Source organism: Lactuca serriola, chromosome 6, assembly GCF_051521515.1.
Source record: "Lactuca serriola cultivar US96UC23 chromosome 6, Lser_US96UC23_V15, whole genome shotgun sequence".
In the NCBI taxonomy this organism is placed as follows: Eukaryota; Viridiplantae; Streptophyta; class Magnoliopsida; order Asterales; family Asteraceae; genus Lactuca; species Lactuca serriola.
The window spans coordinates 25,639,660-25,666,855 of NC_136413.1; the positions used below are offsets into that span (position 1 = coordinate 25,639,660).

General features: G+C 37.3%; 2 protein-coding genes across 2 annotated transcripts; both read right to left on the minus strand.

The window, feature by feature from the left end:
- Positions 1-306: 306 nt before the first annotated feature.
- On the minus strand, positions 307-2,763 carry LOC145059587 (uncharacterized). Its single transcript, XM_079007417.1, has one exon. The coding sequence runs from the start codon at positions 2,761-2,763 to the stop codon at positions 307-309; it is 2,457 nt and encodes an 818-aa protein (XP_078863543.1).
- A 13,781-nt stretch (positions 2,764-16,544) lies between these two features.
- On the minus strand, positions 16,545-23,569 carry LOC145059588 (uncharacterized). Its single transcript, XM_079007418.1, has 4 exons — positions 23,484-23,569; positions 18,821-20,304; positions 17,593-18,241; positions 16,545-17,322 (listed from the first exon to the last, which is right to left on the minus strand). Exons 1-4 carry the CDS (start codon positions 23,567-23,569, stop codon positions 16,545-16,547), a joined length of 2,997 nt encoding a protein of 998 aa, XP_078863544.1.
- Positions 23,570-27,196: the final 3,627 nt, after the last annotated feature.

Below are 27,196 nucleotides of genomic sequence, written 5' to 3' on the forward strand. Positions count from 1 at the left end.
GTAAAAATTAGAAAAAGAAAGTATAAATGTAGCATCGAAGTTTCCTTAGCTTGAAGCTTCACCCTCTCTCTAGAACCGCAGTGTTTTGCACAGGGGCGGAGCTTGAGCGATTGACATGGGGGGGCCGAAAGTATTACAAACTAAAATTAACGTTTTTATACATGAAAGAACCAAAAGAAAAATCAGCAATTAAACACCAAAAATACCTAAATTACTCACCAAAAATTCCTTAAGTTACTGTCTTACACATAAAAAGAAACCAATTTTTTTTCAACAACTAAATACCAAAAATACCTAGAAAAAGAATTACAACTCAGCCCAACGACCTTTAAGGTCTTTAAATTCATCAATTACTGACTTCGTATCAATGTTTTCAGCAATTTCTCTTTCTATATAAACCACCAAGTTGTTTGCGAGAAAGTCATCTGACATCTTATTGCGAATGCGGTTCTTGAATATTTTCATTGCTGAAAATCCCCTCTCTGTTGTTGCGGTAGAAACTGGAAGTGTCAAGATTAACCGGACCACTCTATCAAGCAAATAATACGTCTCACGTTTCTGAGTTTCCACAAGACCCTTGCATAGGTCAGCAATAGTTGATACACGACTTAGCCTGGGATTCTTTGTCATATCGATATTAAAAATATCCAACTGATATCGTAATTGAATTCTCTCTTGCTCTGTAAAATCTTCAGGATAATACTTCTCAACAAGAAGACAAATCTGATCAATGTTAATCACTTTAGGGTGTTCTTTTGAAACTAAAGTAGAACTAAGACTTAACAACTCCATCGCCTGATCATTGAATCTACTATTCAACTCATGTAACTGTTTGTCCAATGTGGATGTAAACAAATCTACTCGATAAAAATGTGCAAAAGTAAACTGATTATCGTTTTTTCGAGGCCGATATCTAGTAGAAGTATATGGAGCTTGCATATCCGGCACATCTACTTGATGTTTCTCACAAAAAATCTTTACCTGTTCAAGTAAAGAATCCCATCCGTTGTTCCTGAAATCATTTAGACTCTCCTTTGTTGCTGAAACTAACTCCATGGCATTAAGAATATCTTGGGATTTCTTTTGTAGAGCTTGAGAAAGTATATCAGTTTTTCCCATTACTTCTTTCATCAAGTGAAGAATAAACACAAACTCAAATGATTTCAGGTAACAGTAAGCTGCATCAGCATCTCCGCGTTGAGAATAAGTAGCAGATACATCATCAATTATTCCCTGGAGAACAACACGTGTACAATCAAACATGTTAAGCAAACTGCAAACAGAACGAAAATGAGAACCCCAACGTGTATCACCAGCTCTTCTTAATGTCCCAATTTGATTCAATCCTTTACCTGATTCAATTTCACCAAGTTCTAATAAATGTTCAATCTCAGTTTCCTTTTCCTTTTGTAACTCATCATGACGCTTACTGGAAGCACAAACTACATTAATTGTAAAAATTAAGTTTGTAAAAAATTGGTGTATAGGAATAATTTCCCTTGAAGCAGCCACCAGTGTTAGTTGTAATCTGTGAGCGAAGCAGTGAACATAATACGCATAAGGACAATCCTTAAGAACAAGTGCTTGTAATCCATTCCATTCCCCTCTCATATTACTAGCACCATCATAACCTTGGCCACGGATTTTGCTAACATCAAACTGATAGTGCAAAAGTTGTCTCCACATATTTGTTTTCAAGGTTAATGATAAGGTATCCCTAACATGAACCAAATCTAAGAACCTTTCCTGTATGATCCCTTCTGCATCAACAAATCTCAAAACTATGGCCATTTGCTCTTTTTTAGACTCATCTCGTGACTCATCAACCATGACACAAAAGTACGAATCCCCGACTTCACTACGAATATGCTTTCGAACTTTATTTGCAATAATACTAAGAATTTCTTTTTGAATATCTCCAGAAGTATACTTTGAATTATAAGGAGCATTCTCTAATATAACATTTGCAACTTCATCATTATAAGACGCTAGAAGTTTTAGTAGTTGAAGAAAATTACCTCGATTTTTGGAATTAGGCGATTCATCATGTCCTCGTAATGCACAAGCTTGGAATGTCAACCAACGAACTGTGTCAATTGAAGCTTTTAATCGTAACCGGTTCTTCAATATTTGTGCTTCATTTTGCTTCACTATAATATTTTCAATGTGTGTTGCTTGGTTCATCAAGTTTTCAGCAAATGTAACAACATTTCTATGTTGTGAACAACCAATGTGCTTCAAGAATGCACAATTTTTTCCATCATTAACTTTTTTCCAATTGTCAAATCCTTTAACAGTAAATGCATCATAACCATGGCACTCACTTGGTTTATCATTAAATATATAACAAATAAAACAATAAGAAGCATGTGTTGTTGGAGAATACTCTAACCAATTAGGGAAAATGTTGAACCAAGAATATTGGAATCTACGAGGATGTTTCTTTGAACCTTTAGCATGATATTCTTGAAGACGTATTTGGAAAGGTCCTAAAGTCATATAAGCTCGTCTTACTTGTTCCCTTAAATTAACTGGATATTCCCACATTTGTTTTCGTTTAGCGGGATCTCTTTCTAGATGCTTAAGATCCACTTCATTAGGATTTGATTGTGTAGCTTCATCAATATCATTCTCTTGTTGATTTTCATGTTCTTGCGGTTGCGGCTCACTTGTTGAAGCTTTGTAACGTTTACTCTGTTGATTATCATTATGAGTTTCTTCATCATCATTCTTTCTTTTGAAAAAAGAATCAATGGTTTTCATTTTTCCCATGAAATTGTGAGATTTATATGATTGTATCTGTAAAAATCAAAAGTGAAATCATAAGCTCATAAACCAACAACCCAAATTCTGCAAAAAAAATCTTATTTCTACAAATCTTATTTGATATTTTTGCAAAATTTTGCAAAAATCTGAAATCGGTTAATTAACAATGCCTCAAAATTCTAAATTACTTAAATACAGTTGTAAATGTTTAACATAGATAACAGCTTGTGTGTAAGATTTAAGTTTTTTCTTGACAAAAAAGAAATTGTTGGACAATAATGCAGAAACATCTAGACACACGGATTGACTTTATATTATAAGATTTTCTTTATAGGGGTTAAATATCATTACTTTGCTCTATCTTTTTATAATTGTTCATGTAGGAATTTCATAAATACTACAAATTCAAATAATGGTCAATTAATGATATTCATCTTCATCATTATTGTATTTAAATAATTAAATTAACAAATAATTGGTCTCACTGAATATGTTACATTCTATAGTATTTTATGTAACCAAATATAACCTTATGTTTTTTGCAAATGTCAACAGGTTTCATCATATTCATACCAATTTACCAACACTCAAAAAGAGTATTAGGTGATAGCAAAGAATTTAGTTATAGTGTCACATAATGAATCTAGAACTTTATAGTTTATTATCAAATACAGTGGCCCCAATTAATATATATTAATATAAGGATTCCTTATTTTTTGTATCGTTAAATTAATCTTTATAATTGTAGCCTTGTAGGTTCATATCCCTCATTGTGAAAAAAAAAAAAAAAAAAAAAAAAAAAAAAAAAAAACCTGCTTAAGTAATTATGATTTTTTTTCCAGGCTTCACTTCACAATTCAATATTCACATTGATCAATTGATTCCAGGCTTCCAGCGACCAGCAAGACTTTAGAGTTCAGACTTAGACTTGGAGAATAAGGCAGGAGACAGAGTGGACTGATCACTGATCTTCTGAGTTCTGATCAGCAACACAGGCAACAGTGTGACAGCACGCAGTGATGCAGGCCACAACAACGATTAAGGAGTGTTTGGTTCAGATTTCAGACGAGGCACGAGGGTAGGGACGAACGATAATGACGATCTGATTTTTTGTTTGATTCGGACTATTGGAAAAGCGCAGGAGGGGCCACAGCCCAATTTTTTAATGTCTAGGCCTAATATGGATAAAAAAATATGGACTATTTACAATTCTAATAAAAAAATCAGGGGGGGCCACAACCCCTCCTGGCCCTTAATATACTTCGCCCCTGGTTTTGCACAAGTAATATGTTGCTGCTTCAAGTTTATTTCTTTGGCATCCCTCAAAAATAGGAAGCAGACTCGAAGGTAATAATAAACCCTATAAAGTAGTTTTATCACTCTTATAACCCTTTAAAGTTTTTTAATTATTATCCATTTGAACGGGGATCCTTGTAATCTTGTATCATTGTGTGACGAATGACGAACATGTAGAATGACACGTGGATCTTTGTTTAGTATATTACCGTATAAATGTTTTTCAAGATACAATTAAGTTGGAGGGAGTGGTATCGCACTGACTCATGAAACCGCAGTGACACGTAGGCGACACCTCACTTATTACCATAAAAGTGTGGTTTCATACCACATCCAAGAAGTGGTGTCACACTTACGTATTTTTATTTTATTTTTTGGTAATAAATAAAATGGACTAATCAGAAGGAGGTAAGAAAAAAGAACTAATCACATTGTTTGAAGTAATGCTCCCTTGAAATGTTGCATTGCACCCTCTACGGCACCAATTGGGTGGTGTTTGTGCTTATGTGGCAAAGGGAGTGCGGCCTCAGCCGCACCCACTCCCTCTAGCCTTATAGACTTTATTAATAGTTTTACTTTTTTTAAAGATGTTTTTCGTCTTCTTTTTTATTTATTATCTTATTTAAGTTGGATATGTGTGAATTTTGATTCATGAATTCATCACTTAAGCAATTAAGTTCATAAAAATATCAATGTACATCTTCATCAATTTCCCTAAGTCATCCATATCTATTATAATAAATTAAGATTTTTTTGTCACATGTGACACTCTCATTCAATTTGTCAAATGTCATTTTATGGTTATTTTGAATTAAATTTTTTTCCACATGTCATTTTATGACTTTTTCTATTTAATTAAATTCAACATAATATTTTTAATGTAATCATTGCAATAAATGTAGGAATAAATGGATATCAATTTCATTAATGAACTTACATTTTAGACAAAACTTCAAAAATGGTCCCTGTAGTTTCCAAAAATATCAAGTTTAGTCCCTAAGTTCAAAAAACCTCACGGATCGTCCCTGTGGTTTCGAAACTTTTAACAAATGGTCCTTTTCGTTAACTTCGTTAGATTTTGGCCGTTAAGTGAAGGGCATTTCGGTAATTTCACTACTACAGGGACCATTTATGAAGTTTTGTCTTATTTAAATATATATATATATATATATATATATATATATATATATATATATATATATATATATTTAATATAAAAGGGGCCCACCCATCTCTCTGATCATCATCTTCGTTATGGAGAAGCTGTGAAACAAGAAACAGCCAGCTTGGGGTGTAAACAAATTAATGTCATTGGGACATTTCCACAAACAGTTGGTGTGCAACTTAAGAAAATCACCATGAAATCCTTGTTTTTACTTCTAATTAAAATCCAAATTGGAGTTGAACTCAATACATACAGATGTATAATCAAAGAAATTGAAAATAAACACATAAACCCACCTTCTCTCCCAATCCTAATCCATGAAATCCTCCTGATTCCAATAACTATTGCACCAGAACCGGTACCTAAATCCACCCACAAACCTTCATTCAATTCTTGACTCTGCTTGATCACATCTTCCAGCAGATTGATTATCAACTCGGTTTCAGGCTTTGGAATCAGATCACCTTCTTCGACACTAAGAACCAAATCCCCCATAAAGAGTAAAGATCACCCAAGTAAGCTCTTAATTGCAAAAGAGTGTTGTGTTTGGAGTCGTTGAGGGTTAGTAATGGTTTTGGGTTTTCTATAGCATCTTCGATCAGCCAATTAAGTTCTCTGTGTAAACTTTTAGAGTCTGGTCTGTTATCTGAATCTATGAAAGATGAACCGACAGATGACACTAAGGTTTTCGCCCAATTCGGCCATTGTTGCAGGTCGGATAAGGTTTCGCTGAAGGTGGGTGGTCGGAGAAATAAGGGGGAGGTTAGGGTTTACGGCAGTGGGTGCATGGTAAACGAAAACCGATGAAGAAGGAAATAGAGCGACTGGGGGTTCTTGATGTGAATGTAGTTGAGAGAGAAGAGTGTCATGCCAAGCTCGAGAGATTCAAAACCCATATGAAATCAAGCTTGTGGAAATATGAATTTATGCGGGGGTTGCTTCAAATCGCAAAAGGATGCTCTCTTTTTGTGTATGAAGAGTGAGAATTGACTGATGTTTTGGAGTTTATGATAAAGTGAAGAAGGAGGGAGGAGATTAAAAGGGTGTGTTCTTTTTAGGAAGAAGACGTACATAGAGAGAGAGAGAGGAGGAGGAGGAGGAGGAGGGAGATGGATGGGGCCCCTTTATATTAAATAAATAAATAAATATATATATATATATATATATATATATATATATATTAAATAAGACAAAACTTCATAAATGGTCCATGTAGTAGTGAAATGACCGAAATGCCCTTCACTTAACGGCCAAAATCTAACAGAGTTAACGAAAAGGATCATTTGTTAAAAGTTTTGAAACCACAGGGACGATCCGTGAGGTTTTTTGAACTTAGGGACTAAACTTGATATTTTCGGAAACCACAGGGACCATTTTTGAAGTTTTGTCTGTCTACATTTTAATTTCAAAATTATCAAATTAAAGCTCATTGGTTTCTTTTGTTTATTTATTTAAATTATTTGTTTAAATTTAAAAGATAAAAAACATTTCAATTATAATAATTCATTATTTTTCTTATATTCTTATAAATTCAAAGTTTTCAAATATTTTGATCTTTATATTTAACTTGTTTTTTTTTAAATTAACTCATGTAATATATGAGTCTTATAACTAGTGTATATTAAATCATGGGGAAATGACTAAACTAATCATTTTATTAATTACTTATCACTTTTAGCCGAAAAATACAAATTATCCCAAAATAGCCACTGAAACCGTAGATATCTCAAATCGTCTACTGTTTCACCTTGATACCTACAATTTCGGAATATGTGTATAAGATTTTTTTTTCTTCAAAATACCATATGAAACTGTAGGTTTCTAAATGACCTATGGTATCCTCTGATAAGCCTATAGTTTCCAAAGCCGTAGGTTTCATAAGAACTTACGATGTATAAGTAGTCAATGCACAAAACATGTAGTGATTGCTTGTACACCGTAGGTTCTTAGGAAACATACGGTTTCCCTTATATTTTTTTGTGTCTTTTGTAAAAAAAATAAAAAATAAAATAAAAAAAACACCACGTCGTAATTATATGTCATTATATACGATCTACAAAAAAGAAAAAAAAAATACGAAAACAATAGGCCTCATAAGAAACCTAAGGTGTGTAGCCAATAAATGCACGTTTCTTAATAGACTGCTTGTACGTCATTGGTATCTTATGAAGCCTACGGTTTTGTTTTTTTTTCGATTTTTTCCAAAAAAAAAAAATAAATTTTATGTATTGAATCTCATCGCAAAAAAGAAAAAACAAAATAATAATAATAATAATAATAAAAGTCGAAGATTCGAAGAAATACTTGGTCGTTCTTTGAAGGCTCCATTAAGAGAGTTTTCTTAAGTTCAAAAACACAAAAAATGAGCAAAAAAGAAATTTTCAACTTTATATATTGTGGGCTAATGGCCCTGAAATAATAGACGACCCATGAAATAGTAGCTCATTGCCCGAAAAAGAAGTCAATACAACGTTGACCATAGTCAACCCTATGTTGACCGTAGGTTTTTTAATCACTCACGATTTCAGTGGCTAATTTGGGATAAATGTTAATTTTTGGTTAAAAACTGAAAAGTAATCAAAGAAAATGGTTCGTTTGGTAATTTACCCTCCTTACAATTATGTTTGAATAACCGCGCCGCTCTGACAATGTTAACATCTGTCGAACTTAGGACAAGAGTTTATGTACCATCTAAAATAAAAGCACGATATTCTTTATTCATGGTTTTATGCTAGTGGGGATCTTGTAATGCCCATAAGTATAACCAAGAGACAGAAGAGGTGATGTTGAGATTTAGACGTTGAACGGTTTTGAAACCATGAAAATTCATCGCTTTCAAAAGCGTACAATATATATATATATATATATATATATATATATATATATATATATATATATATATATATATGAATGTTTCCTACAAGTATTGTACGCATGTATGGACCAATGAGAATTTAGCAATAATTTAATAATTAAATAAATTAATAGGGGTAAATTAGTAATTGTGACTCTAAAATTATGGTAATTGAGATAAATGGGGGATTTGATTTAAAATCACCAAAATGAATATGTTGACCTAATAATAAAACCTTCAGATTTCTTCCATTCGTTTGTCCTCAGAAACCTTCTTCCCCCTAATTAACCCTCTGACACGTTCATCATCATCCCTCACAACATATCACCATTTTCTGTTCTTCTTCCTCCCTCTTCACCGTCGGACTCCATCATTATTGACAAAGGTCGAACGACACCTCATCATCATCTCGTGTTGCGATCTCCATCTCCAACGCCTCCTTCCCAATTGCCGACCGCCATTGCCACCTAATACCACCGCCAACTACTACTTTCTTCCACGATAATCAGGTTCAGCTTTTTCAGAGTCGTCTTCAAGTTGTCAGGTACGATTCTCCCTTGGTTTGATTTCTCTTTTGTCTTTGTTTGAAATTAATTTGATTTCATTGATTGAGAATTCAACAATAGAATTGGACCTGTCTTATCCAAGTGTGGTTTATTTCGCCATCACCAGAGCATAACTTAGCCGATACGAATTTGCTCCTTCTTCAATCCAGATGTGGTTTTACTTTCCTTTATTTTTAGTTTTGGTTTATTTTGCAATTCGTTTGTATGATTACAAAATTCCAATCTGAGAATTCAATAATTGAATTGGACCTGTCTTATTATGTTTTAGGGCTTGAATCCTAAGAAAATATTGAAACATTGTACTTAAATTTTCTATCTACTAGTTATGATTTTGGAAGTGAATCAGAATCAAGAATTAAATTTTTTTGTTATCAATGGTTTTGAATGTTGCTTGTATTGTTACGTTTTTTGAATGTTGACAATAACATGCCTTCCAAGTGTTTGATATAATGTCAAAAAAAGAAAGTTTTTGTGTAAAAGAGGCAAGTTTGACATATTGGAATTTTGTTGAAATATTCTATTAGAAGTAAAGTAGATAATATTTTGTTAGAATTCTTAAGGAATTGAAGTTTAAGCAACAAATAGAAACAAAATATTCTTTTAGAATTGATGTTAATATGTGTAGTTATGTTATTTTGGTGTTTTTATTTTATAAAAAAAGACGTTGTAAATTCTATTAGAATATAAGTTAAAACTTGAGTGTATTCTGTCAGAATTTATTTATATAAATGCATTTTATCAAAATGTCTTTAAGCATGTTTTGTTAACAACAAGTATATTTATTTAACTGGTAATACATTCTAGCAGAATTACGAGTAATGCATGTTATTAGAAAAGTGATAGTATATTCTAGCTGAATAACTAGTAATGCATGTTGTTAGAATAAATTACAATTGTTTGATGTCTACTACATTCTATCAGAATTTATAGTTGTTATTCTTTTAGGATGCTTCGAATTTTTTAATATTTGAAAGTTAATTATGATTTTTTTTTGTGGATTTAGGTTTTGAAGAGACTGTCATTGATATGGAAAACGAGAAAAAACATGGAAAACTAGAGTGTATTCTTGCAAAATGTATTATGCTAAAATGTATAAAGTGTTTCTTAACAATAATATTCTTTTAGAATTGATTAGTGTTTTTGTTAGATTTTGATATTTTTTCTTTTTTAACCATTTTTAGTTTTAATCTTTAAGAATAAATGTAATTCGTATTCTTTACAAAATGTTATTGTTGATAATATGTTGTATAATTCTTTAAGCATGTTTAATATAAAAAGTATCTTGAATGAAACAATATTTTGCAAGAATAAAACCGCAAATATATTTACTAGTTTATTGTTGACTTTTTGTCATTCTGACAGAATAAAATTGGTTATTATTAAAAATAATACTAAAATTTAATTAGAATTAATTTAACAAATTTGGATTTTTAAAAAATAAGGGAATTAATGATCCCTTAAAATCTGAAATTTTCCTTTTTTAAAATAGCTTAAATGACCAAAATATCATTTTGCTGAAATTTGTGTGATTATATGATACATGCTACCCTATGGTAATATCATAGACCTTCATATATATATATACCTTAAAAAACATTTAGCATGTTTAGCTAAATTTTAAGAGGTACAACCCTATATGCGATTTGTATTGTGAATTTATGCATTGCAAAATAGATAAAACTTATACAGTCAACATCTTGAAAAAGTCAAGCAAAATGATAAGCAGATTCAAATTGAAGTCCTGAATTATAGCTTTTTATCTTCAGCTCCAATTCAACCAGTTACCACCTACAGGCAATTCCAACGTCATGATCGCGACCACCATCATCCTTTACCACCTACGTCTGCCAGTACAAAAAATTTTGGTGGTTGTCGAGGCCAACACAAATAATAACCTTAAATATCACACACTAAAATAGTGTATAGTGGTAAAGGGGTCGAATCCACAGAGACTGGTTCATATGAGAAATCTCTTTGCAAAAATACTTGGAATATGACAATAAATTGAAAATGGGGGTTTTTGATGTTTTGAGATGTTTAAAAGAAAACTAGAATTGCACTAAGATTTAAAAACACAAATCAACAAAAGAAAAGTTTGATGTAAAATCAATAAAGGGAAAGATGGTTGACTTTAGACTTTCATTACTTGAACATTTGGTTAAATAATCATGAGAATACCAAGGTGCAATACTTGTGTTTGTAATCTAATTTGGCTATAGCAATTTATAAGCATAACTTGCCTCAACTCTTCTTTTTGTATTAAAATGACTAGAGAAGCTCATAGCACATTTCCTAAATCAAAGTCACAAAACTAATGAAGCATGTAATTTTGTGAAAATCAATTAGCATTAGGTTTTAAGAGTCACCAAATCCAAAGAGTAATCTATTGTTTTCATTACCACTATGGAGAAAATGTTTTCTTAGTCTAAATGAAATGAAAACAAACATTTAAACTAATTGTTGCTTGTTAAATTGAAGACCTATTACTTAGTCAAGAATTTAACCAACAAAGATGACATTCATATATCAATATTCATGACTAGAGATATATAAACATGAATGAATTTTTCATAGAAAATATAATCATAAATATTCAACACAAGTTCATGGAGTTCTTCAAAATAACCAAAACATTCAAGCAATTATATCCAAGTCAACCAAATGAAAATATAGCCAAGCATGGCTAAGATTAAACAATAACAAGAGGGATTAGAGGTACCAAACATTGTCTTAGATGCAAGATGTAAGGAAATTACACTAATCTTGCAAATATTCTTCAAATCTTCCCAAAACTTCTTAAAGAGAAAAAAAATGGAATGTGTTCTTTTTTTTGTTTTCCCCAAATGAGCCTCCAATCTCCAGCTAAAGAGGGTCAATTTCCGGATTCAAAAAGAGACCAAAAGCTACCCACCAAACTTCCACAAATAGAGTCAACAAGTCAAAACCCGGAAACAACTCAGCACAATTCACGCGGACCGCGTATGGATCCACGCGGACCGCGTGGGTCACGCTGAATGTGAGAGTTGGGCCATTTAACATGCATTTAAGCCCAGTCTTCATTTCTTCAACTTCAGCCCATAATCATAACTCTGTAAGACCCATTTGCCATTCCAAAGCCTTCTAAAAATTGACCCAACGCTCCTCCAATTTCTTGTAGCTCGATTCCGCGCCGTCTCATCATCATCTTTGCCCATAAATTAGATCCAAATTGATTTCTTCTTTTACGCATGCACCTAGCCCAATCGCACCACTTCAAGTCCGCAAGCAAATCACATGCCTCCATGAGTCCCGCATCCTTCTAAGCCTCCAATAACAAATAGTCTTCGGAAAATCCTGCAATTAAGCTCAAAAACTAGAAAGTACCCGGTGAAGGAGAAAAATGACAAAAAAGAGAAAATATGCATGAAGATTGACTAAAATAAGATGGATTGTGCTAAAAAAACTATAAAAAGAAGTAAATAAAATGAAGTTATCAAATCACCCCAAGCTTAAACCTTACTTGTCCTCAAGTAAGGCAAGACTAAAATGAACTTGGGACTAACTGCCCTAGAAATAAAAAGAATGGATAGAACCATGGAACCTGTTCATCGTTAGTCAACATGGTCAGAATTGATATCGCTGCTATCTCACAACTTTTTCATCCGATGACAATGGAATCATAAACCACAGTCGGGACAACTCCTTTAGGTGAGTAAGGAGGGATGAGCAGTCGCAGCCTCAATGGAACATGCATACAATGAAGAACATCTGTAGTAGGGAGAAAGCAACTGGATGGGCTCGGGTGGAGCTCTTCTTTAAATGTACACTCTGATCTCACGTCTGCCGGTTTCTCTCGTGTGTAACTAGGTTTAATCACTCGGGCACCGTTGTAGGAATCGGCCCACTTGGTGTTGGCCCAAACCTCCCGTAGTATCCGACTCGACAGTCTCCCTAACATCACCAATTTGTGAAAAACAACTCGATCTATATACAATAAAACATACCTAAATAAATGAATATCAAACGCTGGGTGACCAAAATGTTAGAAAATTTAGTTCAATAATTGAACCAGTCACCCTTCTCAGATTTCTGCAGCTGGGAATTTGTCTGCCCCCTTTTTTTCATACTTGAAGGTAATGTAATAACAACCCTTTGACTCAACATTTGGTTCCTAAAGTGTGTAAGTGGAACTGAAAGGGTAGTAATATAATCTGAATGGTCTAAATGAGAAAATGACCATGTGTGGAGCATAAAGATATAATGTAAGCTCCTCTTTAAACTTGTGATTTTGAATTTTTTTTTCTTTTTTTTTCAAAAATAATGAAAATGTCCACATGAGGATTAAAAGACTTCTCTAAAATCCTAAGAAAATCGCAAAAAGATATGGTGGTGTAAAGAGACCGGATATGGATTCTACTCGAGGACAAGCACTAGTGCTTCATCCTAACGGTTCAAACATGATCAAGTATGATCCTCTCGGCAGTAGTGACCGTAAGGCTAAGAACATCCATTGCTATAGTATATCCTACAGTTGTTAGTATTGTATGCATAATTTTTCATGAGACTACCTGGCCATGATCACTTACCCCTTTAAGCTACCAGCATCTGATCCCAAGTATGAGGTCCCAAACTGCAGCTAGTGGTTCCGATTCGATGGGTGAGATAGCAAGAAGATCCTGGACCAATAATGATACAATAACTGTGAACCTGTTCCATGGCATCCAAGAGAGGTGAGAATAAACAGACAACAAAAATGCATGAATGTTAATACCTTAAGCTAAATGTCATGCAAAAATAAAAAGAGAAAAAGAATAAAATAAAATCTTTTTGGAAATTAAAAAATTAAATAAATAAATAAATAAAAACTAAGATGAATGCAATTTAAGGCTAAGTGTTATGCAACCTAAGCTAAAATGCATGAGATAGAAAAAAAAAAGAAAACAAAAAGGGAATACCCCACCCCAAGCTTAGAAATAAGCATTGTCCTCAATGCTTGGGGCGAGGCAAAAGTACCTAAACCGGCGGATCGGGAGGAGGATACGGGTATTGGGGGTAGGGGTAAGGGTAAGGTGGAGGGGGATAAGGATGGGTGGGTGGGGGGTATGGATAGGGAGGGCGGAAGTGGGACGTTCTCGAAATGGTTTTAGGATTGGTGCCATCCCCACATATGGTGCGTTTGTTGGGACATGATTTGGTGTGAGACACAAAGCGCATCGAATCGCTTGGCAAAATTGGGGGGAAGCGGGTAATACCCGGGAGGGGCTTGAGGCTGGGCAGGCTGTGGACCATGGGTGGGCGCATCGCCGGGCTCGTCATCCATAGGCATCTCGTCATCATCTTGGTCTTGGAGCACATCCTCATTGACTGACTGAGTGATGATCCTCGCGAGTCTCCACTGAGTGCGATCGTGGAAGGTGAAGTTGGTGACTCGAGGGTCGGGAAGAACGAGATACCCGACCCCTTAAGGACAAAACCACGTGAAGCTGCTCCTGTTCCTGCGACGGATGTGGTGCATGTTTATGAGGGTGCGCTCATCCAAAAGATTTTTGCTGTCAACAGGCTGGAATTCATCAGGAACCTCGATGTCAAGACCGCGAGCCAAAAGTGTGACAAATCCCCCAATGCAAATATCACCGGACGTCTTGGATCTCATGTGGGCGCATTTGTGGAAGAAGAATGAAGCAAAGTCCGGGATTGGCGGCCTTTCACGCCTCTTCATACACCAAAGGAAGAAGAGTTCATTTTTTGTGACCTGGCCGGCTTCTTTGCGGGCAAAAACCGTACACACCAGGATGCGATGGGCAATGCGGAGGCATGGGTGGATGATAGATGTTGCTTTATCCTGACCGGCACACGAGAAGATACCCCCGGTGATTTCCGTCCAAAATGTCTCGTGATTGAACTCAACAGGTAGGACGTCAAAAATCGTGGATGTGTTTGAAGAAGGCAAGCCCAAGATGTCGTTTATCGTTGCAAAATCGATGTACCTTCGGTCCCCTAGAAGCTGGAATGCGGCTTTCTTTTTTTCACTGTCGTACCCGCTGTCGGCGAGAAACTCTCTAGTGGGGAGCTCGTAAGTGTGCGCCATGAGGTTGAGAAGGTTTTCCCACCCAATGCTACGAAACAATTGGGTGACCCCTTCAAGAACCCCAAGTGATATAAGCGTGGGCTTGCACACGAATTTGGTAGATGCAACTTTTCGAGGTAAGCTCTTTGTGTAGTTTTCGGATGCCTTGGCATCCCGAAACCTTGGGACATCGGGAGCATCGCTTTGATCTCTTGCTGGGGCTTTGCCTCGGCTAGCAGCCGAACGCTTCCTAGAAGTAGACATGGGCTTCCTGCACGAAAAAAAATGACCACTACACGAACCACAATTTCAACAAACAATATGTCCACCCCAAATCACCAACTAATTTCCTATGAGCTTCTAAGGCTATTCAATAATCAAAGCAAGAAGGGATTCCTAAATTCATTGGATACAATAGCATATGAATGGACATGCATCTTGATCAATTAAACAAAGGAAAGAAAATACCCGTTTTAGTTGAAAGTTCAAAGTTTGCGCGCGAAAACTTGGTATTTGACAATCTTGCAACTCTTCACCCCAAGCTTTAAACTTTTGTTTGATATCCCGAGAGAAGCAATTTACCGCGAAAACCCGACGAATCCGGCAATGGCTTGAAATTCTGGCGAAATGTTCCGGCGAGCTTTGGGAAATATTTTTGGTGGGGTTTGTAGCCTTGCCCAAGAGGAGCACAATGGTGGTGGTGGAATCGCGAGAGGTGGCCGGAGTTGGCCGGAAATCGGCCGGAAAGTGGCGGCGTGAGAGTGGTGGCGCCCCGAGATACAGCAACAAATCGGACCATTGTTTTAGTGGGGTTTGTAGAGCTCTGAATTTGGAGAAGAATGGCGGTGGTCTCGCGAAATTCCGACCTGCCGTTTGACGGGAAAGTGAGTTTTAGTGATGGAGATGAAGGTTCTTTAATGGAGGTTAGGGAGAAAAGGAGAAGAAGTGGGGAAGAAGAAAGGGCCGGCTGGATGTAAGGTGGGGCAATTGGCGGTCAAACCCTGGTCAAATAAAAAGTCAACGCTGGTCAACAGGTCACGCGGACGAGTTATCGAGTACACGCGGACCGCGTGAGTTTCACTGCATGTGTTCTGTTTCCTTTTTAATGGACACGAACGATATAGGGAGGATACGCAGAACGTGTTAATAAACACGCGGACAAGGGCTCGATAACACGCGGACCGCGTGTGTTGGGATGAAACTCTTCTGTTTTTTCTGATAATGGACGCGGATGATAGAGAGACCACACACGGACCGTGTTAATAAACACGCGGACAGGGGCTCGATAACACGCGGACCGTGTGTGTTGGGATGAAACTCTTCTTTTTTTTTCTGATAATGGACGCGGACGATAGAGAGACCACACACGGACCGTGTTAATAAACACGCGGACAGGGGCTCGATAACACGCGGACCGCGTGTGTTGAGATGACATACTCCAACATTCTTTTTGCTCAATCACCATTACGAACACCGGGCCCTTAATTCCAACATTCTTCTTTTTTTTCTCAATAAAGGAGAAAAGATGTTAAATCCAAAAATGAACCAACCACGACATTTATTCGAAACTAGAAAAGTTGAAAACTTTTAGTTTTCCAAAAATGTCCTTCTTTAACGTCTTTGGCGAGACGTGCTCCCTTCTTGATTTCAGTACACCGGGGCATCCAATTGGATGACTTCTAAGATATTCGCATTAAAACCTTCATAGAAAGGTTTCAATCGATGCCCATTGACTTTAAAAACTTGCCCCGTTTCTTCACTTTGAATTTCAACTGCTCCATGTTCAAAAACTTTTAACACAACAAATGGACCTATCCATTTTGACCTTAATTTTCCTGGAAATAACTTCAATCATGAATGGTAAAGTAAGACCCTATGCCCCGGTTCAAAATTCTTCCGGGTGATGGACTTGTCGTGGAAGAGCTTCGTTTTTTCCTTATAAATCCTTGCGTTTTCAAAGGAGTCGTTTCTCAATTCTTCTAGCTCTTGAAGTTGAAGTTTCCTATGCCTTCCCGCCTCGTCAATGCTGAAATTGCATTGCTTGACCGCCCAAAATGCACGGTGCTCTAACTCGACGGGAAGATGACATGGCTTTCCAAAGACCAACCTAAACGGGGACATTCCTATCGGGGTCTTGTACGCAGTCCGATAGGCCCATAAGGCGTCGTCAAGTCTCAAACTCCAATCCTTCCTTGTCGGATTCACTGTTTTCTCTAGAATAGACTTCACTTCACGATTCGAAACCTCCGTTTGACCATTCGTTTGAGGGTGATAGGCTGTAGAGACACGATGGGTCATGTTGTACTTTTTCAATAAAGCCTCCATCATTTTGTTGCAAAAGTGCGTCCCTCTATCACTAATCAAAGCCCTAGGCACACCAAATCTCGCAAAAACATTAGACTTTAAAAACTCGATAACCGTTTTGGCATCGTCCGATCTTGTGGCTTTGGCTTCAACCCATTTAGAAACATAGTCAACCGCGAGTAAAATATAAACGTTGCCAAATGATACGAGAAATGGGCCCATGAAATCAATCCCCCATACGTCAAAAATTTCACAAACAAGGATTGGATTTTGGGGCATTTGGTTCTTTTGTGAATTGTTTCCCGTCCTTTGGCACCGCTCACAACTTTTGCAAAACATATAACAATCGCGTGACATGGTTGGCCAAAATAATCCACACTCAAGGACCTTTCTCAAAGTCCGGCTAGGTCCGAAGTGTCCCCCACAAGCAAATTCATGACAGAATTGCAAAATGGATTGGTGCTCTTGTTGGGGTACACATCACCTAATGATTTTATCGGGACAATGTTTCCACAAATAAGGTTCATCCCACACATAGTATTTTGCATCACTTTTCAACTTGTCTTTTTGAGCACGTGTGAATGTGTCGGGATACCTTTTTGTGACCAAAAAGTTAACGATATCGGCATACCAAGGAATAGATTGGGTAATGGAAAAGAGATGCTCATCCGGAAACTCGTCCCGTAATGGGAGAGGAGTTTCATTTGAAGTGATCCGACTTAGATGATCGGCAACGAGGTTCTCGCATCCGCTCTTGTCCCGGATTTCCAAGTCAAATTCTTGTAACAGTAGGATCCACCGGATGAGTCTCGGCTTTGAATCTTTCTTCGTCATCAAGTACTTAAGAGCTGCGTGATCCAAATACACTATGACCTTGGTACCAAGTAGGTATTGTCTAAATTTCTCCAAGGCGAACACTATGGCCAATAGCTCCTTCTTCGTGGTAGAGTAGTTGCTTTGAGCATTGTCTAGTGTCCTTGATGCATAATAGATCACGTGGGAGGCCCTCCCATTCTTTTGACCCAAAACGGCGCCTATTGCATAGTTGCTTGCATCACACATGATCTCAAAGGGGAGATCCCAATTTGGTGCTTGCATGATGGGAGCGGATGTAAGCAACACTTTGAGCTTGTCAAAAGCTTCTTTGCACGCCTCATTGAACTCGAAATCGACTTCCTTTTGCAAGAGTTGGCACATTGGTCTTGTTATCTTTGAAAAATCCTTGATGAACCTTCGGTAGAAACCTGCATGGCCCAAAAAAGAACGAACTTCCTGAACACAAGTCGGGTAATGTAAGCTTTGAATAACATCAATTTTGGCCTTGTCTACCTCAATTCCTTTTTTAGACACAATGTGACCCAAAATGAGACTTTGACTCACCATGAAATGGCATTTTTCAATATTTAAAACCAAATTTGTTTCAATGCATCTTTTTAAAATTTTGGTGAGATTGGTCAACACTCTTGAAAGGAGTTGCCATGTACCGTGAAATCATCCATAAAAACCTCAATTATGTTTTCAACGTATTCCGAAAAGATACTAACCATACAACGTTGGAAAGTGGCCGGGGCGTTACACAATCCAAATGGCATTCTCCGGTATGCAAAAGTACCAAATGGACATGTAAATGTCGTCTTTTCTTGGTCTTCCGGTGCCACCGGGATACCTGTCGAGGCAACAATAATGAGATTTCCCGGCCAACCTTTCTAACATTTGGTCAATGAAAGGCAATGGGAAATGATCTTTTCTTGTGCTTGCATTGAGTTTGCGATAGTCAATACATACTCTCCACCCGTTTTGCACATGAGTGGGGACCATCATACCTTTGTTGTTCTCGACCACCATGATTCCCGTCTTCTTTGGAACGACTTGCACCTGGCTCACCCACTTGCTATCCGAGATTGGATAGATCATCCCCGCGTCTAGGAGCTTCAAAATCTCTTTCTTGACCACTTCCATCATTGGCGGATTCAACCTTCTTTGTGCGTCCCGGCTTGGCTTGCATTCATCCTCCATTAGGATCTTGTGCATACAAGTGGAGGGACTCAATCCTTTAATATCCGCAATCGTCCAACCCATTGCTTCTTTATGTTCCCTCAACACCTTTAGGAGTTGTTCCTCTTCGCACTTGGTTAGGTGAGTTGAAATGATGACTAGGAGAGTCTCGTTGTCTCCCAAGTACGCGTACTTCAAATGTTGAGGGAGGACCTTCAATTCTAATTCGGGCGGTTGGACAAGGGAGGGTGGCAATCTCGTGTGAGTTTGAGGTAATTCAATCTGCTTCACACTAAATTGGGTGGTCTTCTTGATTTCCAAATTGTTGACTAATCTTTCAATTTCGGGGTCTAATGAGTAAAGCTTCAATTTCTTGGCCAATTTTGCACAGTCAAACCCTTTGCTCAAGATCATCTCTAACATGTCATCATCACACAACTCGAACAACTCTTGGGTCATTGGTTCAATAATATCAACAAAACACAAAGAGGAAACATCACTAGGATATCTCATAGCATCATAAATGTTGAAACTTATTGTTTCACGATCAAACTCCATTGTCAAGCTTCCCGCATACACATCAATCTTCGTTCTAGCCGTCTTCAAGAATGGTCGCCCAAGTAAGATTATACCCGATTTTGAGGATACTTGTTCGTCTAGGTCAATCACATAGAAATCCGCCGGGAAGACCAATTGGTTTACTTGAACTAGGACATCTTCCAAAACACCTCTAGGAAAGACACTTGATTTATCCGCGAGAGATATTATGACACCGGTTTCGCTTAAGGGTCCGACATTCAATGATTCATACACCGAGTAAGGCATGACATTTATAGAGGCACTAAGATCAAGCATAGCACTACTGAAGGTGACATCTCCAATCTTGCAAGCGACTGTGAACATTCCGGGATCTTTACACTTGGGTGGAAGCTTCCTTTGTAAAACTGCGGATGTGTTTTCGTTCATCGAGATTTTCTTGTTCCCTTTCAACTTTCTCTTGTAGGTGAAAAGCTCCTTCAAGAACTTTGCATATCTCGGAATTTGTTTGATCGCATCAAGTAAAGGGATGTTCACTTCCACCTTTCGGAAGGTGTCCAAGATCTCTTTCTCCTCCATATTCTTCTTTGAAGTTGCAAATCGGGAGGGGAACGGTGGGTGAGTGGCTATTGGTGTCACTAGAGGAGTAGTCTTCTTTGGGACTCCGGCTTGTGCATCATTCTTAGCTATGGGATCCTCAATAGGGAGGATCTCTATTTCTTCCTCTTCTTCTCTTGGTTTCTTCTTTGAACTACTTTCTCCGGTTTGTTTGCCACTTCTCAAGGTCACCACATTGACATTTAGGTTTTTTCGGTTTGAGAAGGGAGTTTACCACGGGATTCCAACTTGCTTATGGATGTAACTATATCTCCCATTTGTGCTTCAAGGTTGGAGATACTAGTCCTTGTTTCTTTTTGGAATTGTTGGGTACTAGTGGCTAGAGATTTGACAATGTCTTCAAGAGACATTCCGGAGCTACTTGGTTGAGATTGAGGAGATTGTTGATGATGATGTGGAGGGTGCGGTTTGGGTTGATAGTGTGGTTGTTGATGTTGGTATTGAGTTTGTGGTGGTGGATAGGACGGTCTAACCAATGCATTTTGAGGCAATGGTCTTGAGTTGTAGCTCATGTTGGGATTTGGCTTCCAACTCGAATTATATGCATTTTGGTAACCGGATGGTTTGTGGTGGTAGTTTTGGAATTCTCCCGTGGCATTCACATGTTCCGCATCTTCTTGAAGGATGGGGCACATATCCGTAGGATGTCCCATTGTTGCACATATTCCACAAACCATCACTTGTGGAGTTTGTACCATGGCTAGCTTTTGGACAACGGAGGTTAGATCTTTTATTTGAGACTCAAGATTTGATGTTCCCACTTCATTGACTTTGTGTTGTGTGTCTCTCTTCATGTCTTGGCGAGGGCCAAAATGTTGTGAATTTGCGGCTATGGTGTTGAAAATTTGTCTTGTTTGTTGTGGGGTTTTACTAAAGACATCTCCACCACTTGAGGCATCAACTAGTCTTCTCTCCATTGGCAACAATCCCTCATAGAAGTGTTGAATGAGGAGTTGTTCCGGAATTTGGTGTTGTGGGCAACTATAGCACAAGTTGTTGAACCTCTCCTAATAATCATGGAAAGTCTCATTTTGACCTTGGCGGATTCCACAAATCTCATTTCTAAGACTTGAGACTCTTGAGGCGGGATAGAATTTATCAAGGAAAGCTCTTTCCATGTCGGTCCATGAGTTGATCGACCCCGGTGGAAGATAGAATAACCAATCTTTTGCTCTATCGGCCAATGAAAAGGGGAATGCCCTTAGCTTAATTTGGTCATCGGTTGACCCTTGTGTCTTCATGCTAGTGCAAATAATGTGGAACATCTTCAAATGCTTATGAGGGTCTTCATTCTCCAATCCATGAAAAGTTGGTAGATGATGGACTAAACTTGACTTCAACTCCGAGCCTCCTTCCAAAACCAGGTAATTGATACCGGTTGGAGTTTGTGTAACATCGGTCTCCATCATTTGCCTCAAAGTTCTTTCAGGAACTTCTCGTCCGTCCGCCATTGCAATTGGTTCAATAGTGGGTGGATTTTGTTGTAGGGGTGGTGTTTCGAGAATTTATTGGCGAGGGTCGGGACTAGAATCGGGTTCTATATCACTTAATGAAGCGGTTTCAACCTCCGGGTCCCCGTGGGGGTTAGAAGTTTGACCATGTTCAACTCGTTTTTCCTTCGCCAAACGCCTTGCTTCTTTTTCGATTTCCGGATTGTAAATCAAGTCACCTGTACGCTGAGATCTCGGCATAGAGAAACAAATTAATTAAAAATAAACCAATCCCCGGCAACGGCGTCAAAAAATTTTGGTGGTTGTCGAGGCCAACACAAATAATAACCCTAAATATCACACATTAAAATAGTGTATAGTGGTAAAGGGGTCGAATCCACGGAGACTGGTTCAATTTATAACTCTATGAGAAATCTCTTTGCAAAAATACTTGGAATATGACAATAAATTGAAAATGGGGGTTTTGATGTTTTGAGATGTTTAAAAGAAAACTAGAATTGCACTAAGATTTAAAAACAAAAATCAACAAAAGAAAAGTTTGATGTAAAATCAATAAAGGGAAAGATGGTTGACTTTAGACTTTCATTACTTGAACATTTGGTTAAATAATCATGAGAATACCAAGGTGCAATACTTGTGTTTGTAATCTAATTTGGCTATAGCAATTTATAAGCATAACTTGCCTCAACTCTTCTTTTTGTATTAAAATGACTAGAGAAGCTCATAACACATTTCCTAAATCAAAGTCACAAAACTAATGAAGCATGTAATTTTGTGAAAATCAATTAGCATTAGGTTTTAAGAGTCACCAAATCCAAAGAGTAATCTATTGCTTTCATTACCACTATGGAGAAAATGTTTTCTTAGTCTAAATGAAATGAAAACAAACATTTAAACTAATTGTTGCTTGTTAAATTGAAGACCTATTACTTAGTCAAGAATTTAACCAACAAAGATGACATTCATATATCAATATTCATGACTAGAGATATATAAACATGAATGAATTTTTCATAGAAAATATAATCATAAATATTCAACACAAGTTCATGGAGTTCTTCAAAATAACCAAAACATTCAAGCAATTATATCCAAGTCAACCAAATGAAAATCTAGCCAAGCATGGCTAAGATTAAACAATAACAAGAGGTATTAGAGGTACCAAACATTGTCTTAGATGCAAGATGTAAGGAAATTACACTAATCTTGCAAATATTCTTCAAATCTTCCCAAAACTTCTTAAAGAGAAAAAAAATGGAATGTGTTCTTTTTTTTTGTTTTCCCCAAATGAGCCTCCAATCTCCAGCTAAAGAGGGTCAATTTCCGGATTCAAAAAGAGACCAAAAGCTACCCACCAAACTTCCACAAATAGAGTCAACAAGTCAAAACCCGGAAACAACTCAGCACAATTCACGCGGACCGCGTATGGATCCATGCGGACCGCGTGGGTCACGCTGAATGTGAGAGTTGGGCCATTTAACATGCATTTAAGCCCAGTCTTCATTTCTTCAACTTCAGCCCATAATCATAACTCTGTAAGACCCATTTGCCATTCCAAAGCCTTCTAAAAATTGACCCAGCGCTCCTCCAATTTCTTGTAGCTCGATTCCGCGCCGTCTCATCATCATCTTTGCCCATAAATTAGATCCAAATTGATTTCTTCTTTTACGCATGCACCTAGCCCAATCGCACCACTTCAAGTCCGCAAGCAAATCACATGCCTCCATGAGTCCCGCATCCTTCTAAGCCTCCAATAACAAATAGTCATCGGAAAATCCTGCAATTAAGCTCAAAACTAGAAAGTGCCCGGTGAAGGAGAAAAATGACAAAAAAGAGAAAATATGCATGAAGATTGACTAAAATAAGATGGATTGTGCTAAAAAACCTATAAAAAGAAGTAAATAAAATGAAGCTATCAATATCTTTCACCCAATTCAACCAGTTACCACCTACAGGCAATTCCAACGTCATGATCGCGACCACCATCATCCTTTACCACCTACGTCCGCCAGTATCCTCGCCTCTAAAAATTCCTTCCAATCGAAGTTCCTATAAATAATTTTGATTTTAGGGTTGATTGATATCGTATTATATTTACTGATTTCTTTTGAGAAGAAGAAGGCTAGAAAGTCACCGCCATTCATTGCCCTCATTACCCAGGTTCTATTTTTTTCTCTCTCTCTCCCCTCCCTCTCTCTCTCTCTCTCTTTCTAACCGTGTTGTGGTCAATTTCAAGTTTCTTTTTAGTTTTTGATTTTTCAAGGTTTTATTTTGATTGGGATGGATTTGAACGACTCCAGTGATCTTGATGATTTTACATTCGATCTATCCATCTTTCATGATTTCACGATTTTAGGTCTCTCTTTTTTGTGAATGTTTATCAGGTTCCTTTTTTTACAAGTTAGGGTTTTTATTGTTTTCGAGTTTATTTCCATGTGAGGCTACCACCAGATCTCGATTTACAGATCTTCAAACCAACTCTTGTTATTAACCTTGTTCTTGCAGGACTTCTACAGATACCATCTCTATAATGACCAACTTTAAAATACTTTGAGCTTTTCCACTTTAGGTATGCTCTCTTCCTCTCTTTTTCTATTCTAGCTTTTCCTCAATCTCTCCCTCTTTGTCTCTCTCTTTGTGTTTGTGTGTGTGTCTTAAAACCTAGACGTTACTCTATCACCATTTTCAAATTGATCTTGGATTTTAATGGGTTGTGCAAATTGATGTTTAAATCTTTGTTTTTTGTTTTTTGATCAAAAGAACGAAATATTGACTCCAAGGTTTGCTTCGATTCGAAGATGGATTCCAAATCTGATTCAGTTTGAAGATTTACTTCACGGTCTATTTCATTTTTGGGTTTGTTCTTTTTATCTTATTTTATTTAGGACTTTTAAAGGACCTACTCAAGAAATAAGTTAGAGCAATATGCAATCAACCAACGTCACCCTCAGTGACTAGTTAATGTCCTCTCTTTTGGTCTTGGTGTTATATTTTTGCTTTATAACCCTCTCTATGTGCTTCTTCAATGTTCTTAACATGTATGTGGGTATTTTCTCATATCCATTTTTGTATATTAATAACTACGATTGTCTATGATTTTGTCTACTAATCTATTCATTTTTTCAATGTTCTTGAAGATGGTATTATGTATATGGATTGATAACTTCTTAACTATCAAAATGAAGCACAATGGATTATTTAGAACTAAATACCTCCATGGAAATTAGCTTGTAAAAGAAGATAAAACCAGTTGAAGCAGGTATGTCTTCATCTTCCCAACTGGTTGTTAACTTAAAAAACCAAGATCCATATGTGAAATGGCCCAACATTACAGAAAATTGAAATTAGATCTGATAAGACAAAGATGATGGTTGAGTTTTCGAGAGCCTGTTTTCCGATATTTTCATCTTTTAGATAAAGAGATTGCAAGGAAATGGTGCATAGGTAAATTCCATATGGAAATTTGAATTTAGCACTTTCAAGTTTTTTTAATATTATGAACTTTTATCTTAATGTAATGATTTTGTTTTTGTGAAATTAAGGTTTAATGGACTTTGGAGGGTCTTTTTGCTTAAAAAGGAATATCACTAAGATGATTAAGATGGGAATGAACGGTTCGATTTATATAAATCATCTACAACGGATTCATGATTATATGATTTTACAAAGGCAAAAAAAACTAAATTTGGTGTGCAGTGTAAATTATATGGTTACATGTGGCATAAGGAGTACCTTTATTAGGACCTGCAGGAATTTGATAAATGCTATATGTTTGTACATAAGCAAAAGAGAATGGGATGCCATTTGTTTTTATCTGGTGCAGTGTTCACAGATAATGGGAAATGTGAGGCTGCAAGAATAAATCAAAAGAGAATGGGATGCCATTTGTTTTTATCTGGTGCAGTGTTCACATATAATGGGAAATGTGGGGCTGCAAGAATAAATCAAATATTTTTATTTACAAGGAGAAATATAAGTCCTTATTTTCCTTTATGAACAAATAATATATTATCATTCATGGTAAGCTTTTTTGGTTTAAATGATTGTTTGTTGTGCTTGTGTGTGATCCTAATTTTATATATCCTGATGAGATTAATATGATATCCTGAATACATGTAAGAAAAGACCCACAAAATGAGATTAACAGTTGAGGCACTAATTTTGTAACGCTCTAAAAATTTCAACCAATTTAAACTTTTCAAAAACAACCCGGTTTCATAAAGTTATTACAAAAAGGTTTTCAATACAATTATTATCAGAGTCTTCCCAGAACCACATCATAAAACATAATCATGAGGAGTGGTACGATCACGCCTTTGCCTTGCCACGGTCTCCTGAAGAACCTGAAAAACATTAAACCACAACTGTAAGCCCGAAAGCTTAGTAAGATACCCCCAAAATACCAACCACATATACCATACACGCACAACATGCCATATCATAACAAAACACAGAACAACCATGCACTTCGGGTCCACTGTATGACTAGTCCGCCGCACCGGCCTTCAGTCCACCTGGTCCACCCTCCGAGTCTAACCACATACATCGAGTCTACAGTGTGATTGGTCCGCCCGCACCGGGCCTTCAATCCACCTGGTCCACTCTCTGAGTCTACAGTATGACTGGTCCGCCCGCACTGGGCCTTTAGTCGGCCTGGTCCACTCTCCGAGTGTAGCACCTGGTTCCTGGTACGTAAAATTTATCTAAGTATTTTACATTTTAGCCTTGGACTCGGCGAGTTGTAGGCCCGAATCGCCGAGTAGAGACGGGTTTGGGGGCACGTTTAAGTTGGCAACACGGCGAGTCCACATTCTGGACTCGGCGAGTCCCCGCTGTTTGATGAAACCCTAAATTCCAAGGGTTTGCACCCTATTTAAACCAATCTTATGCGCCCTAACCTCGCCCCCTTCACCCTCAGAGCTCCCAACATCGTTCAAACCCTTATTCCTTGTGAGATTGAAGTGCTTTGGTGTGTTCTTGAAGATTTTGAGAAGAAAGAAGAGTAGATCAAGAAGAGAAGAAGGAGGCCAGGCATCCTTGTGCTATCTCGGTGATTTCCTTGAGGTATAACTCGGTTTCCCCCTGTTTTCATGCTTATAGTCCCATATAGCTCCATGAAAATCCTTCTTGAGCCTTTCCCCAAGCTTGAATGTGTATTAGGGTTTGTAATAAGTTGCTTAGCCTCTAGATCTAGGCATGATTGAGCTCCAGGAGCTTGGATCTACTACCTTTATGGAGCCATATTGCATGAAAGCCCTAGATCTACCCTTTTAGTGCATTTTGAGCCCTAAAACCTTCTTTGGTGATTATTTACATGTAAAGTTGGAAACTTTACGTGTTATTCATGCCCTAGAAACCCAGATCTATGAATGGCATGAGTTGGATTCAAGAAAAATCGAGTATATAGTATTTGCATGTGACAGACTCGGCGAGTCGTTCATCGGACTCGGCAAGTCGAGTCGCGAGTCCCCGAGTTTTCCCCCTTTTCGTGGTTGCGGGGTGGAGTAGTGAGTCATGGGGTGGGACTCAATGATTCGGAAGCCAGACTCACCCATGAAGCAACTCGGCGAGTCAATTCCATGACTCGGAGAGTTCAAG

Excerpts from the sequence above, each read along its gene's own strand:
- LOC145059587 (XM_079007417.1), bottom strand. The coding sequence starts at position 2,763 with ATGAAAACCATTGATTCTTTTTTCAAAAGAAAGAATGATGATGAAGAA.
- LOC145059588 (XM_079007418.1), bottom strand. The coding sequence starts at position 23,569 with ATGACGTTGGAATTGCCTGTAGGTGGTAACTGGTTGAATTGGGTGAAA. Across the intron at positions 20,305-23,483 it reads TTATTTACTTCTTTTTATAG|TGGCAAACAAACCGGAGAAA; the intron begins GTTTTTTAGCAC and ends GACCTTGAGAAG. Across the intron at positions 17,323-17,592 it reads AACTTTTTGGTCACAAAAAG|TTGTGAGCGGTGCCAAAGGA; the intron begins GTATCCCGACAC and ends GTTTTGCAAAAG.